The sequence below is a fragment of the Heteronotia binoei genome, chromosome 11 (genome assembly GCF_032191835.1).
Source record: "Heteronotia binoei isolate CCM8104 ecotype False Entrance Well chromosome 11, APGP_CSIRO_Hbin_v1, whole genome shotgun sequence".
In the NCBI taxonomy this organism is placed as follows: Eukaryota; Metazoa; Chordata; class Lepidosauria; order Squamata; family Gekkonidae; genus Heteronotia; species Heteronotia binoei.
Window position 1 is genome coordinate 33,262,332 of NC_083233.1, and position 14,957 is coordinate 33,277,288.

Below are 14,957 nucleotides of genomic sequence, written 5' to 3' on the forward strand. Positions count from 1 at the left end.
CTTCGATCATTATCCTCAGTAACAGCTTCTATCCATATGCCAGCCACATGTAAAAAATGACCAGCTACCTTGCAGTTAAATACTCTTTCCCAGTGCTATTTGCAGCTGTTATTACTGAAGTCACATGAATTCTTCACAAAAGATCAGCACTGAACAGTACTCCCATGTATTTAAACTGAGTGACCTGTTGCATAGGCAGACTAGCCACAGTCCATTTTTAACCCCTTAGTTTCTGTTTTCTTTAAAAATGACAACCTTAGATTTCGCTACACTAATTACTAAACCTTCCCTACAGCAGTATTTAGAAAATAGATAAGTTCATGAGTTGGGCTTGATTTAAATAATTCAGAGGAGACCAGGTCAGTGGCAGGAGCTTTACCTAACTTCATTTCTGTTATTAAAGTTTTAGCTTCTTCAGCTGAGATAGGAGGCCATGCATTGGTGCCAGAAGATAAAGCCAGCTGAGCTTTTGAGTCAGTCACAGATGAATCAGAAAACAGAGTTCTAAAATGTTCTTTCCAGCAGTCAGCAGACATATGTTATGAAACCAGAAGCCTAGCATTTTTTTTTCTCCATAGTACTCAAAACGCATTTACTGTCTTTCTACTTAACATCCCAAAGTAAACGGGCCCACTCCAGACACAGGGCCTTCTTTTTTTTAAGTTTTACAACAGCTTTGTATTCCCACTTCAGGAAGAGTAGATCCTACAGCATTTCGGTTGAGTTACAGGTTTTAAACTCGCAGTGCATATAATGTATTGCACACTTGAATGCTCTGTAGTTTGCATCAAATCACAAGCTTCCTGATCTGGCTCCAGTGCAAAGGACTAAGCTTACCATGAGTTTGCCTAAACTGCTCTTGGGATAGATAATTAGCTTTACCTGGGACCAAAGAGACTATTTCTAAAGGGAGATGATCACCCCCCAGATGCTCAGTTCTGAGAAATTCAATTAAGCCAAAAAATTCAAAGGAAATAATAAAATAATAATGCTGGCACTGCAGTGGTTTACACGGGTATTATCTCCACAGTTATTAACTTGATGGCAACTGTTGACAATCTTCAAACTGTTATTAGCTGTTAGGGAAGCTAATTTTTGCCTTGCTCCATTTATCTTAACGTCCTTTGACTTTCTTACCCTGACAGGGAAATTAGCTGCAGATTGGTCACCAGAGCTTTTAAGGAAAAGCCCCAGTGCATGCATTCAAGTTGCCTTCAGTGGCTATTAGCCAAGGTTTATTGTTGGAACTCTCTGTCTGGGAACGCTCTGTATTCTTGTGCTGGGGCGGAGCACAGTGGAAGAGCTTCTAGCCCCACTGGTGGACTTCTTGATGGCACTTGGAGTTCTTTTTGCCACTGTGTAACACAGAGTGTTGGACTAGATGTGATCCAACATGACTTCTCTTATGTTCTTATGCTTGTCAACACAAACATAGCCCCCAATGTAAAGAATATACTGAAAGTATTCATTGAATTTACTTCAGTATTTATGCAGAACTGTTTTATCCACATCAGGAGTGATATAGGGATTAATCACTATAAATGAGAGATGTTGAAAATTCAAGTAGAAGGCTGTTGTATGGGGGGATAATTAGGTAATAATGTAATTTCTATAACTAGTTTGTTGAGATAAGAGAAGCAATGCCAACCAAGGGACATCCCTTTTCTTGTGTTTTATGACCTCAAGAGAATAGGTGAAATAGCCTGAAATATATATTTTTTTCTACTGACAGAGTTTCCTGTATTAAGATCATATAGTTTTTAAGGAGTTTCCATGTTCCCTTCATACTCATTGTGATTGTTGTTTCACAGAATGGAGGGCTGAAAATTAGGAAAATGCTACTGTGATGTCATGCCAAGTTTTTTTTCTCATTTGTTTTTTAATAGATATTGAAACTAGTTGTTTAGAAGAAAAAAACAAGAGAGATCAATTCATGCAGCTGGTGTTAGCATGTTTGGTAAGTTTTATTTCCCTCCCCCCATTTAAAAGATAATTTCTGTATTGGTATGCTATGAATTGTTGCTCCCTTTTTGTTGGTTACTCTCTTGTTTTATAGTCCACGTTTAATGTGTTCATGCTGGATTTCATTCTTATCAAATAGACTAAATCATCCATTTGTGTTTAATAACACTCCTTTATCACCCCTCCTGGTTTCTTGAAGCTCAGTCTCACTGAGAAAGTAAAACTATTTAAGCTTTTGATGGTACCTACAAGATTGAATGCTTCTGTCTCTGATACAATTTTTTGAAGACTTGCATGTCAGTCTATGCTGGGAAATCTTCTCTCTTACATTTAGTTTTCTCTGTAGTAGATAAAAAAAATGAAGTGCATTGATGAATTTGAGTGCCCCTAGCACATGATCTAAAGTGGCCCGTTCCAGACCCTTTTATGCAACCATGAAGAGAACTCAGTAAAGAGACATAGTCTCTTTAATTTAGGCTGCACTTTTTTGTTGGTAAGCTAATCAGATGCTGCTGCCCATAATTAATACCTGTGCTATTCTTTTTTTTCCTAACTTAGTACTTAGTTTCAGACACTATACTAAAAGAGCGGCTGGACCCAGAAACATTAGAATCGTTAGGACTTATCAAGCAGTCTCAGCAGTTTAATCAGAAGTCTGTGAAAATCAAGACAAAACTTTTGTAAGTACAAAGTAAAATCTGTTCTAGTCAAGTCTGTTTCTGTGGTAGTTTTTAATATTTTAAACATGGGTCAAATAGTATATTTTTACATTGTTAAAGAATTTTTGGCTGAACATTAGACATATTCTGCTTTGAGCAAGGCATGTTACATAAATATCCCTGATGTTTTTAGTTGAGCATTTGAAGCAGATATATTCTTAATGGCTTAACGTTATAAAAACTGAATCAGCACTTGAAAAGAGGGGTAAGTCTCACATTTGCTTAGGCATAATGCAAAAAAATTCCAGATACATTGATGAAGAGATTACTGGTTTTGAATTGCAGCAAATGCTAACCTTTCATAGTGCACATTTGTCTTTGTTCTTTATCTAACTGTAGTTATAAGCAACAAAAATTCAATTTATTAAGAGAAGAGAATGAAGGTTATGCAAAGCTGATTGCTGAACTGGGTCAAGATTTATCTGGAAATATCACTAGTGAACTGATCCTAGAAAATATCAAGTCATTAATAGGTAAGGCATTTTTACCATGAGAAATGTATCTGAATCCTCCTCCCCCATACAGTTATAAGTTACAGAGGCACCTCAATATTACCTTTAATTCATGAAGCATATCTTAAAAGTTTTGTATAGTTTTTACACACTGATCCTAATAGAAATACAAGTTATGTCTCCTGTTTCCACCTTCTGGTATTTAGTCTAATAAAGATTCTGTATTTGTTACAAAATGCAAACCTGTAGGTTTGCTGATATTGGTATCCTGGCTTATTGAGAAGTTTTGATTAACTCACATTTCAGACTCAGAATATAAAATTATGAGTGCTCTCATGTACTTGATATGTTTATTTGTCTTCAGCAAAGGTAACTGTTTAACTCTGACCTTTATTATTTTAATAGGGTGTTTTAACCTGGATCCTAACAGAGTGTTGGATATTATCTTAGAAGTCTATGAATGTAGACCAGAATATGATGAATTCTTTGTACCTTTGATAGAATCCTACATGTATATGTGTGAACCACAAACACTCTGTCATATCCTTGGATTCAAATTCAAGTTCTATCAGGTAAAATAGATTTCTGCAGCTTAAAACTGCAGATATTTGCAGTTTAAAAAGCTATAGTGGTATTTCTGGTTACTTGGCATTTCAATATGAAATGATAGTCTTGTTTGCTCTAAGTGTACAAAATAAAGTTGACCTTTATCATTCTGATGGTGTTAGCTTTTGGCATTTTATAAAATGTATACTATTCAACACTGTTGTATTACAGCAGCGTTGGTTTGTGGAGGTTCAAAATAATAGAAGGGAAACAATCCTAACATTTCTGTTGTTTTTCTGATCTTATTTTGAGTCCCTTATTGGGGTTTTCAGTATTTTGAGAAGATGGATATAACCCATACAGGTGCTAAAGGTCGCTTGGAAATATACAACAAAATTGGAAAGTCACAGATTGGTTTCCAAATCCATGACCTTTTCAGTGACATGGATATGGTAGATAACAGGCCACCAACGGAAGAAGAAACATGTTTCACTTTAAGTTGGCTGTCACATATTGCTGGTCTCAAATGGTTAAAATTCTGTTTCTGTCTTATGACATCCATAAGATTAGAGAACAATAGAACCTGAAGCTGCTTTAATTTATGTCTACTGGAATTTTTCAGACATGGTCCTCTAGTATGTTCAGAGACACTGGTATAATGGTAAGTGTGTCAGTCTAGGATCTTGAAGTGGTGGTAGCAAGTGTCATCAAGTCACAGCTGATTTATGGTGACCCTGTAGGGTCTTCAAGGACAGAAACATTCAAGGGTGGTTTTCCGTTGACTGTCTTCGTGTTGAGACCCTTTTATTCCTTGGTGGTCTCACATCCATTTACTAGCCATTTACCAGGGCTGACCCTGCTTAGCTTTTGAGATTTGATGAAATTACGCTAGCCTGGACTATTCAGATCAAGGCAGGATCTTAAAGACCCAGGTTCAGATCCTTACCCTGCCATTGAAGCTTGCTAGGTGACCCTGGAACAGTCACTTACTTGAATCTACCTCAAAGAGTTCTTATTAAAATGGGAAAATGGAAAATGTTATAAGCCACTTTGGGTCTCTATTGGGAAGAAAACTAGGGCTTAAATTAAGCACATACTAAAATGATTGTGGAAAAAATGGAAATCTCAGTTGAACACATGGGATGGACATGTATGCACACCTCCTTTGGCAGGACTGGACAGGCTACCCTTTAACTTCTGTGCTCAAGTCAGACAATTCCAGTACTCAAGGGCAGCTGTCATTACCTGAACCCATGGAGCTAGAAGAACATAACAAGTGTAAAATATGTCCTTCTCTTTGCTTTGTTATTCCTGTTCTTCCCTGCAGAAGTATTCCACACATACCTAGAACAGTTGTACAAAGCTGATTTGAAAGAGTGCAAATAATTTTAGAAAATTAAGGAGAATTGCCGTATGGGAAAATATTTAAATATGTCATGCTTAATCTTTATTATTAATAACTTAATCTGTTACACTGTTGTAGGAGCTTTCATTTTAGATGCTTTTTTTGTCTGTGTCAAATTCAGCTTTTTTGTGTTTTTCACAATGGTAGCATTTACCAAATGGCTTTTCTGAAAATTATACTTTTCTCTTAGGAGCCAAATGGAGAGACTCCAGTGTCTTTATACAGAGTTGCTGCAGTTCTTTTACAACATAATCTAATAGATTTGGAAGATCTTTATGTTCATGTAAGTTGTTAAAAGCAAATCAAGAATAAAAATGCTCTTGAAATTATTATTATAGTAACTTAGAATAAGGTTTTATCTCATTGCTAGTTTCTGTGTGTGTGTGTGTGTTCATTCTGGGTTTCCTTATGTCATCAGTTATGCTAGGCTTACTATAATTTTGTCTCTGTTCAGATCAGGTATTCTCATATTAACTATATTTAAGAAAATGTTGTCGGAGCAGGCTTATGTATAACATGCAGTTTTAAATAATGCTATCTGTAGTGCTCATTTCACATAAATAGGTTAACATCAAAGAAGGGCTCCTTGATATATGGTCTTCATGGGAAAGGTCCCAGGAAAGTGGAAGGTTGTTGGGAAAAAAGGGGTTGCACCATTTGCTCATGACTAAGTACCTTTCACCAGCAGCAGAAAAAGATACTAGATTTATATCCATCCCTCCACTCCGAATCTCAGAGTCTCAGAGCGGCTCACAATCTCCTTTATCTTCCTCCCCCACAGCAGGCACCTTGTGAGTTGGGTGTGACTGAGAGGACACTCACAGCAGCTGCCCTTTCAAGGACAACCTCTGCCAGAGCCAAGGCTGACTCAAGGCCATTCCAGCAGGTGCAAGTGGAGGAGTAGGGAATCAAACCAAGTTCTCCCAGATAAGAGTCTGCACACTTAACCACTATACCAAACTGGCTCTGAAGTGATGTGCCGGTTGTGACCCATCTGGGACAAAGATAGCCTTGCCAGATGCCCTTTGGACTGGATTACTGTACTGCTAGGAAACTTCATCTGTTTCAGAGTACTGATCATTAAGTTGGGGTGCATTAGCTGTTCGAAATGTATCCATTTAGTTTTAAAACAGCTCTAGTGATTTTCACTTGTTTCCGAGCTCAATTAAAACTGACATTTTTTTTCACTCAAAGCTCTGTGCTGCTTGCAATCCAAATATCCAAAGGATTGCGTGTTCCCATGCCAGTCTTTTCTGGGGCCTTCCATCATCAGAGACTGAGTGGTGCTTTGAGATGGGGCCTCTTCTGTGATGACACCATGTTTATGTGGCTTCCCTAGAAATCGACACAACTGACGACACAGCTTTGGTTGCCTGATTAAGGCTATTTTATTCATCTGTGCTTTTAATGCATGACAGGTCAGATTGCCTCTGTTTGATTCTGATGCTGTTTTATTGGGTTGGTAGTCTTGTAGTTGAGTAAAGTCCTAAGCAGAGTTGCATTGTTTCAAGTACATTAATTTCAGTTGACTTAAAAGGGTGTAACTCTGCTCAAGATTGCAACCATATTTGAAATCCTGTATTGAAAGGTAGGGTGTTAAAACTTTGAATGACTAACGCTCTCAGTAAACTTAATAGGGGCAATTTGTTACCATGCTCCTGTAAGTTGGAATGTAAAGGGATCAAGAAGGGAGTTGCTTCCCCACTCCTCCTCATGCACCTGCTAATGTGATCTTGAGTCAGCAACAAGTTCTCTCAAGGATGTTCTGCTCAAGAACAGTTCTGGCAGAGCTCTCTCAGCCCCACTTACCTCACAGGGTGTCTGTGGTGGGGAGGGGAAGGGAAAGGAGATTGCAAGTCACTCTGAGACTCCTTTGGGTAGTGAAGGGCAAGGTATAAATCCAATCTCTTCTTCTGCCCTTGTTTCCCAAGGAGGTACCTCTCAAATGGGGGATCATGTAGATAGCTGAAGGTGTGCATTGGGGGCTCTTAAAGACAAGCATCTTTGATGTGTAAAGTGTGCAAAAGAATGAATTACATGGGCCATTGAATAAGGGGGTGGTGAAAGAAAACTCATGCAAATCAAATCAGAGACAAATTCTTGATTTGGGGTTATTTAAAAAAAAAACATAAAGGCTGAGATGTCAGAGAACCTGACAGACTGATTGTTGTAATGGTGACACATCACGTTAAATGTTGGGATTTAAGCAACCTGTCAAAATAATAAAAGCAGCAACATTTACCTAACATGAAATATGCAGGCTTCATTAATTGGGAATAAAATTTTAATTACCACAGCTAGTAAATTCCACAAATTTTAAGCTGTTTTTTCTGATTCATGAATAGGCCAAGAAGCTTTATTGAATGTCACAATTTCATTTATTAAGAAGGAAATTAAAGACTTTTAAAATATGGCACTGTGGTTCAGTGACGAAATAATCTTTTTCTGCAGATTTCTCAATAACTTGTATTTAAGTGGATTCATTAGTGAATGAATCTTTGCCAGACATCATTGAACTTAATTTTTGTTAATTTTGTAAATGAGAAAAATATCTAATATTTGAATAATTCCCTTATTGTATCCAATAATAAAGTGATCAGTCCCATGCCACTGACAAAAGCAGGAAATCCAGGCCACCAGTGGTCAAGGGAAGGGCGTTTACATAATCAGGGGATATTCCCCACTTTATAAATTATCCAAAAGGAATGAAGACACCCCCTCCCCCCGGCCTGATGAAGGCAGAGCATGCTCCAGCACCATTGATTGTTTAGAAAACAGCTGAGAGTTGGTTAAAGGAAGGAAAAATCAGGGAAATCAGCTTGCTCAGAGCCCTGGAACTTACAGTGGATGCCTTAAGGCAATTTTCCTGGGAGTAAGCCACATTGAGTAGGATTCTGAACACCTGCTTTGGGTGGCACTGTTAAGGATTCTCAGAGGGGAAGCTGTAGGAGTATGTTTGTGATGTAGCACTTTTAAAATTATCCCCCTCCTTCCTGTGATACCTTGTGGGTTTCCAGTTTCTTCCCTCTATTAACAAAGTGCATGGTATAGTGTCTGTAGCAAAAGCTGGAAAAGCATCCTGTGTCCGTGCAGATGGGGCAAGGAGAAAGGTCTGCATTCTTAAAGACTTCTTAAGTATGCAGAAGTTGAATTCTTTGAATGTTGAGAGATTTTGAGAAGTTGAATTCTTTGAATGTTGAGAGATTTTGAGAAGTCGCTTGTGTTTGTATGTGGGGGGAAATTGGCCTCAGCCTCCTAAGATGGTGTCCTGGAGGGGAACTATCTGGGCCTCCAACTTCTGTTTCAGATATTAACACTGTGATATCTGGGTATCTGTGATAAACAATGAACTCTAGAAAAGAGAGCATTTATAGGTTAGTAAATCTCCAAACTGCCTTTATAGCTCCTTCCAGCAGACAATACTATTCTTGAAGAACACAAACGAGAAATCGGAGAAGCGAAGCAGATCGTAAGGAAACTTACAATGGTTGTATTGTCTTCCGAAAAGACGGAGGAGAAGGAGAAAGAAAAGGAGAAGGAAGAGGAGAAGACAGAAAAGGTACATCTAGAATCCAGACAGTAGACTGTCTGGAATCGTAACTCAGGTCTGAGATGCTGCTGTCAGGCAGACTGGAAAAATCTGACACTTCAATCAGGCAGGCCCTTGCATGGCTGGGCAGTTCTGAGATCAATATAAATCTCATTTGGATCAAAGAGGGGAGATTCATATGGGAAAACAGGAATGTGCAGTAAGTCTAGAGATTTTCAACAGTCAGCAAGTTAAGTGCTAATGATCAGATCCAATTTCTGCTGATAACAAGAGGGAGGGAGGCCACTGATTGACCCCCAAAAGGTTGTGCCAGGCATCATGGGGATTGAGTATATAGAAAGCCAGGTGGTCTAGATATTGCAGTGAGAAATAGAATTGAAATGGTTACCCTTCCTTCTTTTGTTGGTGGAAAGCTGGTAGGATTCACCCATATATATTTTTCTTGAGTTATTTAATTCAGACCAATATTTCCTTCTGGAAAAGGGATAACTTCTAATTTATGCTTTAAAAGCTTTTCATACCACATCAGTCCACATACTGAGTGTTGTAAGTATCAAAACCGAGGGTAATTTCCTTTTTCAGTTCTTTTAGCAATTTTCAGATCCCCCCCCCAATAGATAACTATTTAATATCCAGTCAAGTTTACTCAGAACATCAGTTGGAGATAATTGGATAGAAGGTGGAGCATGATCAGTGTAAATTACTGCACTTATTTTGACCCTCTTCAAATATTTCAGCAAACAAGGATTCCAGCATTATAGTCTCACAGGGACAGAGGGGAAATGAAGCCTTCATGATTAGAATAAAATTGTAAATGGATAGCTACTAATTTTTCTCATTGCAACCACTGCTGGAAATTTCTCAGTTCTGTTCAGAACTGCTGTCCACCCTCCTTTGGAGACAGGTTCTCCTCTGGAAGGGATCACCTCAAGAGCAATTTAGCTGGACCTGCTGAGCTCTTTCAATTTGCCCACCCCAACACAACCAGAGGGAAAAGGGTGAACAGGCAGCAGGTGCAAATCAGCAGCTACCACCACTCATCAAAGTGGGTCTCTCCAGACTGCCTCTTCTAGTTTCTAAAACCGTTTTTTAATTCAGATTCTAATATATGTAGATTAATACAGTGACTTAACATTTCTTTAATAGAGTGAAAGTCCTAATATTTTTGATGTGCTTTCTTCCCGCTCTCTAGGAATAAACCCAAGATACAATACAACATATGGGGGGGGGGGGACAATTCCTGTGTTAAAAATGTTTTCTCCTGATTATGTCATCTTTTTCAGCCGCCTGATAACCAGAAACTGGGTTTATTAGAAGCAATGTTAAAAATCGGTGATTGGCAGCACGCCCAGAGCATTATGGATCAAATGCCTCCATTCTATGCGACTTCACACAAGCCTATCGCTGTCGCTCTCTGTCAGCTTCTTCATGTGATGATTGAACCTCTCTACAGGAGGTAAAGTGAACTGTGGCTATGGCAGAGAGATTATACAGAATAGCTGCAGCGTGCCTTACTTGGAAACTGACTGTTCATAGATCTGGCTTCACTTGAGCACTCCCTAGATGTTGGCTCAGGTGCTGAACTTTTCACTGAATGCTTACAAACATTCCAGCTGCCCAGAAGGTTTTTTAAAAAAGAAACCTATGGTCAAAAGTCAGGGTGCAGATGGGAACTGCATACCATTCGGCATTGCCAGTTCTGGCAAAGCCCAGTGCAGAGGCTGTACATTCTAAGATGTTTAGTTTTGTAATAATAATGCTAAGAAAGAAAACAGCCTTTGACTTTGGCTTTCTAGAACATGTCTCAAAAGATAAACCTGTTGCTAGTTTTTGGCAACCTTATTGCTTTGTAGAGAAGGATTAATCAGCAGAGGTGCATTTTTGCTTACATATGTGAATTTCCACTTGCGTTAAAGTAAGGATTTTAAAACTGCATTCTGTACACGTAGCTTCTCAGTTGTAGAGAAATAAAATTCATGGTCTGTAGGGATCTAAATTAATACTCTTTGCCAGGGCTTTTTTTGGTAGAAAAAGCACAGCAGGAACTCATTTGCATATTAGGCCATACCCCCGATGTCATCATTGTTTCACATAGGGCTTTTTTGTAGAACAAGCCCAGCAGGAATTCATGTCCATATTAGTCCACATCCCCTGACAGCAAGCCAGCCAGAACTGTGTTCCTGCTCCCTTTACTATATAATTCACTTCTCTTTTACATGGCTTATCAAAATTAATAGGTTCAGTAGTCCTGTTCTGGCTGATTGTGAATTGTGTGGAAGAGTTTCTGAGATGCAAGGATGTAGGCAAAACACAAATCCTATCGATTAAAGTAGTTTGAGACATTAAAGTGTGCTAAATGTAAGTGTTATGTAAACTGTAAAACTTGTGTCTTTTCTCTCTCCCAGAGTTGGAGTGCCCAAAGGTGCTAAAGGAACACCAATTCCTCCTTTACAAAACAAGAGAGCACCAAAGCAAGTAGAAAGCTTTGAAGATTTAAGGAAGGAAGTGTTTAACATGCTTTGTTACCTGGGGCCTCATCTCTCCCATGATCCCATTTTATTTGCGAAGGTGGTGCGTCTTGGCAAAGCTTTTATGAAAGAGGTTGGTGAGCTAGACCATTGAGCAAAGAAAAAAAATGCAATGGCTCTTTCTGTATCCAACAGAAATCTCCAGGGTGATGGGGTCTTCAGTGTATCATTTATGTGCAGAAGGGTGGCAGAGGAGCACAACCTGTGGAAAGACAGCTTTTCTCTTTCAGGAGGGTGGATGCAGGAAAGTTTTTCTTCATGGCTTTGATTCAGTAGGTAACAGGATGGTTTTTGAAGAAGCAAATCTGTGCTGATGACTGTATACAGTTAAGTGCTTGTAAGATGGAAGGATAGTAGTGTTAATAATTAACCACAGTGAAGATACTGAGAGAGATTTCTCCTGTTACTAGGAGAGTACTGTTGACTTATTTAGTCTTGGTCTTGCTTATGGCAAGGTAATTAACTGCAGGATTACACTTTTGGGATTCACATTTGCACTCTCATTTGCCTGGCAGCCTCCTGCGGAGCTCTGTCCTATGTGAAAGGGCTAATAAAGCCCGTGAGAAAAAGAAGCGTTTTCCTTTCTTAGGATTCCCTGACTTGATGAATCCCCTCCTCCAGGCTTTACCCCTGAATTATGCAGCCATTATAACCACTGAAGAGAATTGTTCAGTAGGAAGTAGAATACAGAACTAGAGATGTATATTTAATATGTAGCACAGTGTAGTGATTAGAGTATCAGGCTAGGATCCAGGAGACCCATGTTCAAAACCCTACTCAGCCATGGAAGCTCACATACTCTCAGTCTAACCACCTTCAGAGGGTTGTCGTGAAGATAAAACAAAGAATGTTGTTAAGCTGCTTTGGCTTTCCACTGGAGAGAAATGGAGGCTATAAATGAAATGAATAAATATCTTTAGCATACTATAGCCTAAATATTGTGTTGTAGTATTCTCAATGCATTCATCTTTGATGGTGATAGTTTGCCTAGTGAACTCTAGCTCAGATATGAAGTGCCACTGGAGGGAAGCATTTTGACATCTTCATGCCAATGTTTAAATTATTTTAAGGATCCATATTAAACATAAGAAGGGAGATGTTTCACTGTGTGAGGCAAGGAAGAAAAGCAGTAACTTTATCTGAATATCAAGTTTTAACGATGCTGTCGGCAACCTAGCAGCCAGCCTTGTTTTTACGCTACAAGTGTCTTCTTATTTTCCTTGAAATGTCTCTGTAGATAACTGAAAATGTTATGGCAGGAATACTGGTATGAAAGGTACCAGTTTAGAAGTCTGGAGTACAGGAAATGCTAAGCCCTCAGTAGTTTATTGCAGCCATCACTTCTTTCTTCTTCCATTCTGTTTTTACTCTCCAGTCTCTAGCATTTGTCTTTTAAATTGCAAGCAGGCTGTTTGGAAGGCAGGTGGCTAAAGAGGAAAGGCAGTTAACAAACATTTCCAGGGTCTTAAAATGCTAATCCAGACAATGAATAACATGAATGCATAAACAAGAGATAGTGATGGAAGCTATAATGGGAGTCTTCATAGCGAGGTGTTTCTTCAGGAATAGAATTACAATTGTATTGTGGTTGCATGTACAGATACTGTGCAATAAATAAATCTCTGTTGTTGCTTTGGAAGAAAAAATTACAACCCTTTTTGTGCAGCAAAGCATTCCATGTAATTTCACCGTTAAATATCTGACAGCCACAGTAGTTTTCCCGTTAGGTACAATGAAATTAGTCTTCTGACAATTACAAGTTGTTAACAGATGCTTAAGTACTTGGGTAAGCACTTGTAAATCTAAGCTGGAATTTGGCAGTTCTCTGACAAACGTCTCTGTAAATATCACCTTTATAATATAGTATGTTTTGCTGAAAAGCATCTGATGTAGCACTATGGAGACCTGATGGTAGTAAATTTGAACACTTGTTTCTAGATCTGCTTTTTGGCCTCTGAAGGAATCTCTACATCTGCCTATAGTAATTGCTGGCTTCAGCAGGTGCCTACAACAAGGCGAGAGCTGGTACTGCTCCTCAATCAGTTCTTCACTTTCTCTAAAACAGCAGAGAGGCCCAAACAATTGATTTTTTTTGCCAGGGTGTTTTGCTTCCTTGTTTGCTTTAGTTGCTTCTCTCAGTTGTGCCCTTGGTCTGAAACAATTATATTTGAACAGTGGTTTTGTTTTACTTCTGTAGTACCAATCTGATGGCAACAAGCAAGAGGATAAAGAGAAAATGGTGAGCTACGTTGAACTTTTTACATAATAGCTATACTTTTCCAGCACTGCTACCTTTGTCAAAAATACTCCCCAACATTTAGCCTAAAGCTGGAATAGGCATCATGAAAGCTGGGAACCCACTGAAGCGATCCTGTTAAATGCTACTCTCTTTGTCTTGAGAGCCAAGAATCATGGCAGAAGCAAATTGTACAATCTTTGTGACTCCCAAAGTAGAAGTCTAATAATTCAGATCCTGAGAACTGTATTCGTGTGTGCGTGCACATGGGCACATGCATCACTACACTCCCCTCCCCCAAGCAGGTCTGTCTATTCATTCAACTGGATAATTGGCTCTGGGGAGGAGTGCACTGCTCACAATTCAGTGTCCATGATTATAATTCCATCTCACTTGCATTATTTTTATTTTACTAGCAATCTTTGTTGTTAGGTTCAAATGTTGAAACATTTTCTAATCTGTTTACTGTCTGAGAACTCTTTGTCATACTTGTAATCTGCCTAGAGTCCCACTGAGATGGGTGGATGAAAATAACAACTTGAGGACTTCTGGGTTTTTCCCATAGCCTTCCCCATCATCAGCTCTTAGTAAAGATCACTTAAGCCGCCTGGTGCTACTGCAGCTGCTCCTCTGCCTGATATAGAGCATAGTGTTTTGGTGGGTGAGATTCACACAAACCTATCATGTAGGAAGTACATCATGACATTCTTGTGTGAACATAACCCACCAAAACACTACTCTCTGTACTGTTCACAGGGAGGACTGCAGTACATCCCATTTCCATTTGCCTGTGTTAAGGATTACAGAATTATCAGCTACATGGAGTTAGTGTGGTGTAGAGAGCTTAGTTTAACAAGAACTTAGTTTAATAAACTTGTAGAATTCTTGAGTAAGCAAGATAAATAGCTGTTCTTTGGATTTGTCCTTGGAATGGGATTTGTTTATTTTGTGTGTTGCAGTTGGTCTATATTTTTTTTGTTTTTATTTTGTTTTTCATCCCCCTCAGGAAGTATTATTCAGTTGTTTGCTGAGTATTACAGATCAGGTCTTGCTCCCGTCTCTTACCTTGATGGACTGTAATGCGTGCATGTCAGAAGAACTCTGGGGGATGTTTAAAACATTTCCATACCAGTACCGGTGAGTACTTGCTTGAAAAAGATGTATTTGGAAAATTATTTTTACAGAACTGTCTAAATCACAGTGTGTGTGTGTTTGTTTTTTATTTGCTTCTTACAATATCCGATAGGTACCGTCTCTATGGCCAGTGGAAGAATGAAACATATAATAGCCACCCACTGCTCGTGAAAGTTAAAGCTCAGACAATTGATAGAGCCAAATATATAATGAAGTAAGTCGGTTTTAAGTTTGTTCTTTTACTGGAGACTGTAGGTGAGATTCTAAAGTGGCTTTCTGTTTGCACAAACAGTTGATTATTAATAAAAATATATATATATTTATTTTTGTATAAAATAAATATATTTATTTTTTGTAAAACAAGGCATACCCTTATGGATTTATTATGCTTTCTTCAGTGCTTTTGCATTAGTAAAATGTTCAGG

At 38.6% G+C, this 14,957-nt stretch overlaps 1 protein-coding gene across 1 annotated transcript in view; it reads left to right on the plus strand.

The window, feature by feature from the left end:
- THOC2 (THO complex subunit 2) overlaps window positions 1-14,957 on the plus strand; it is a 53,307-nt gene that overhangs the window by 13,725 nt on the left and 24,625 nt on the right. Inside the window, exons 5-15 of the mRNA XM_060250026.1 lie at window positions 1,887-1,957; window positions 2,521-2,642; window positions 3,021-3,154; window positions 3,539-3,705; window positions 5,275-5,367; window positions 8,488-8,643; window positions 9,918-10,090; window positions 11,040-11,235; window positions 13,360-13,401; window positions 14,405-14,535; window positions 14,645-14,746. Of these exons, the coding sequence (XP_060106009.1) occupies window positions 1,887-1,957; window positions 2,521-2,642; window positions 3,021-3,154; window positions 3,539-3,705; window positions 5,275-5,367; window positions 8,488-8,643; window positions 9,918-10,090; window positions 11,040-11,235; window positions 13,360-13,401; window positions 14,405-14,535; window positions 14,645-14,746 (1,387 nt within the window). The remainder of the gene's footprint in view (window positions 1-1,886; window positions 1,958-2,520; window positions 2,643-3,020; window positions 3,155-3,538; window positions 3,706-5,274; window positions 5,368-8,487; window positions 8,644-9,917; window positions 10,091-11,039; window positions 11,236-13,359; window positions 13,402-14,404; window positions 14,536-14,644; window positions 14,747-14,957) is intronic.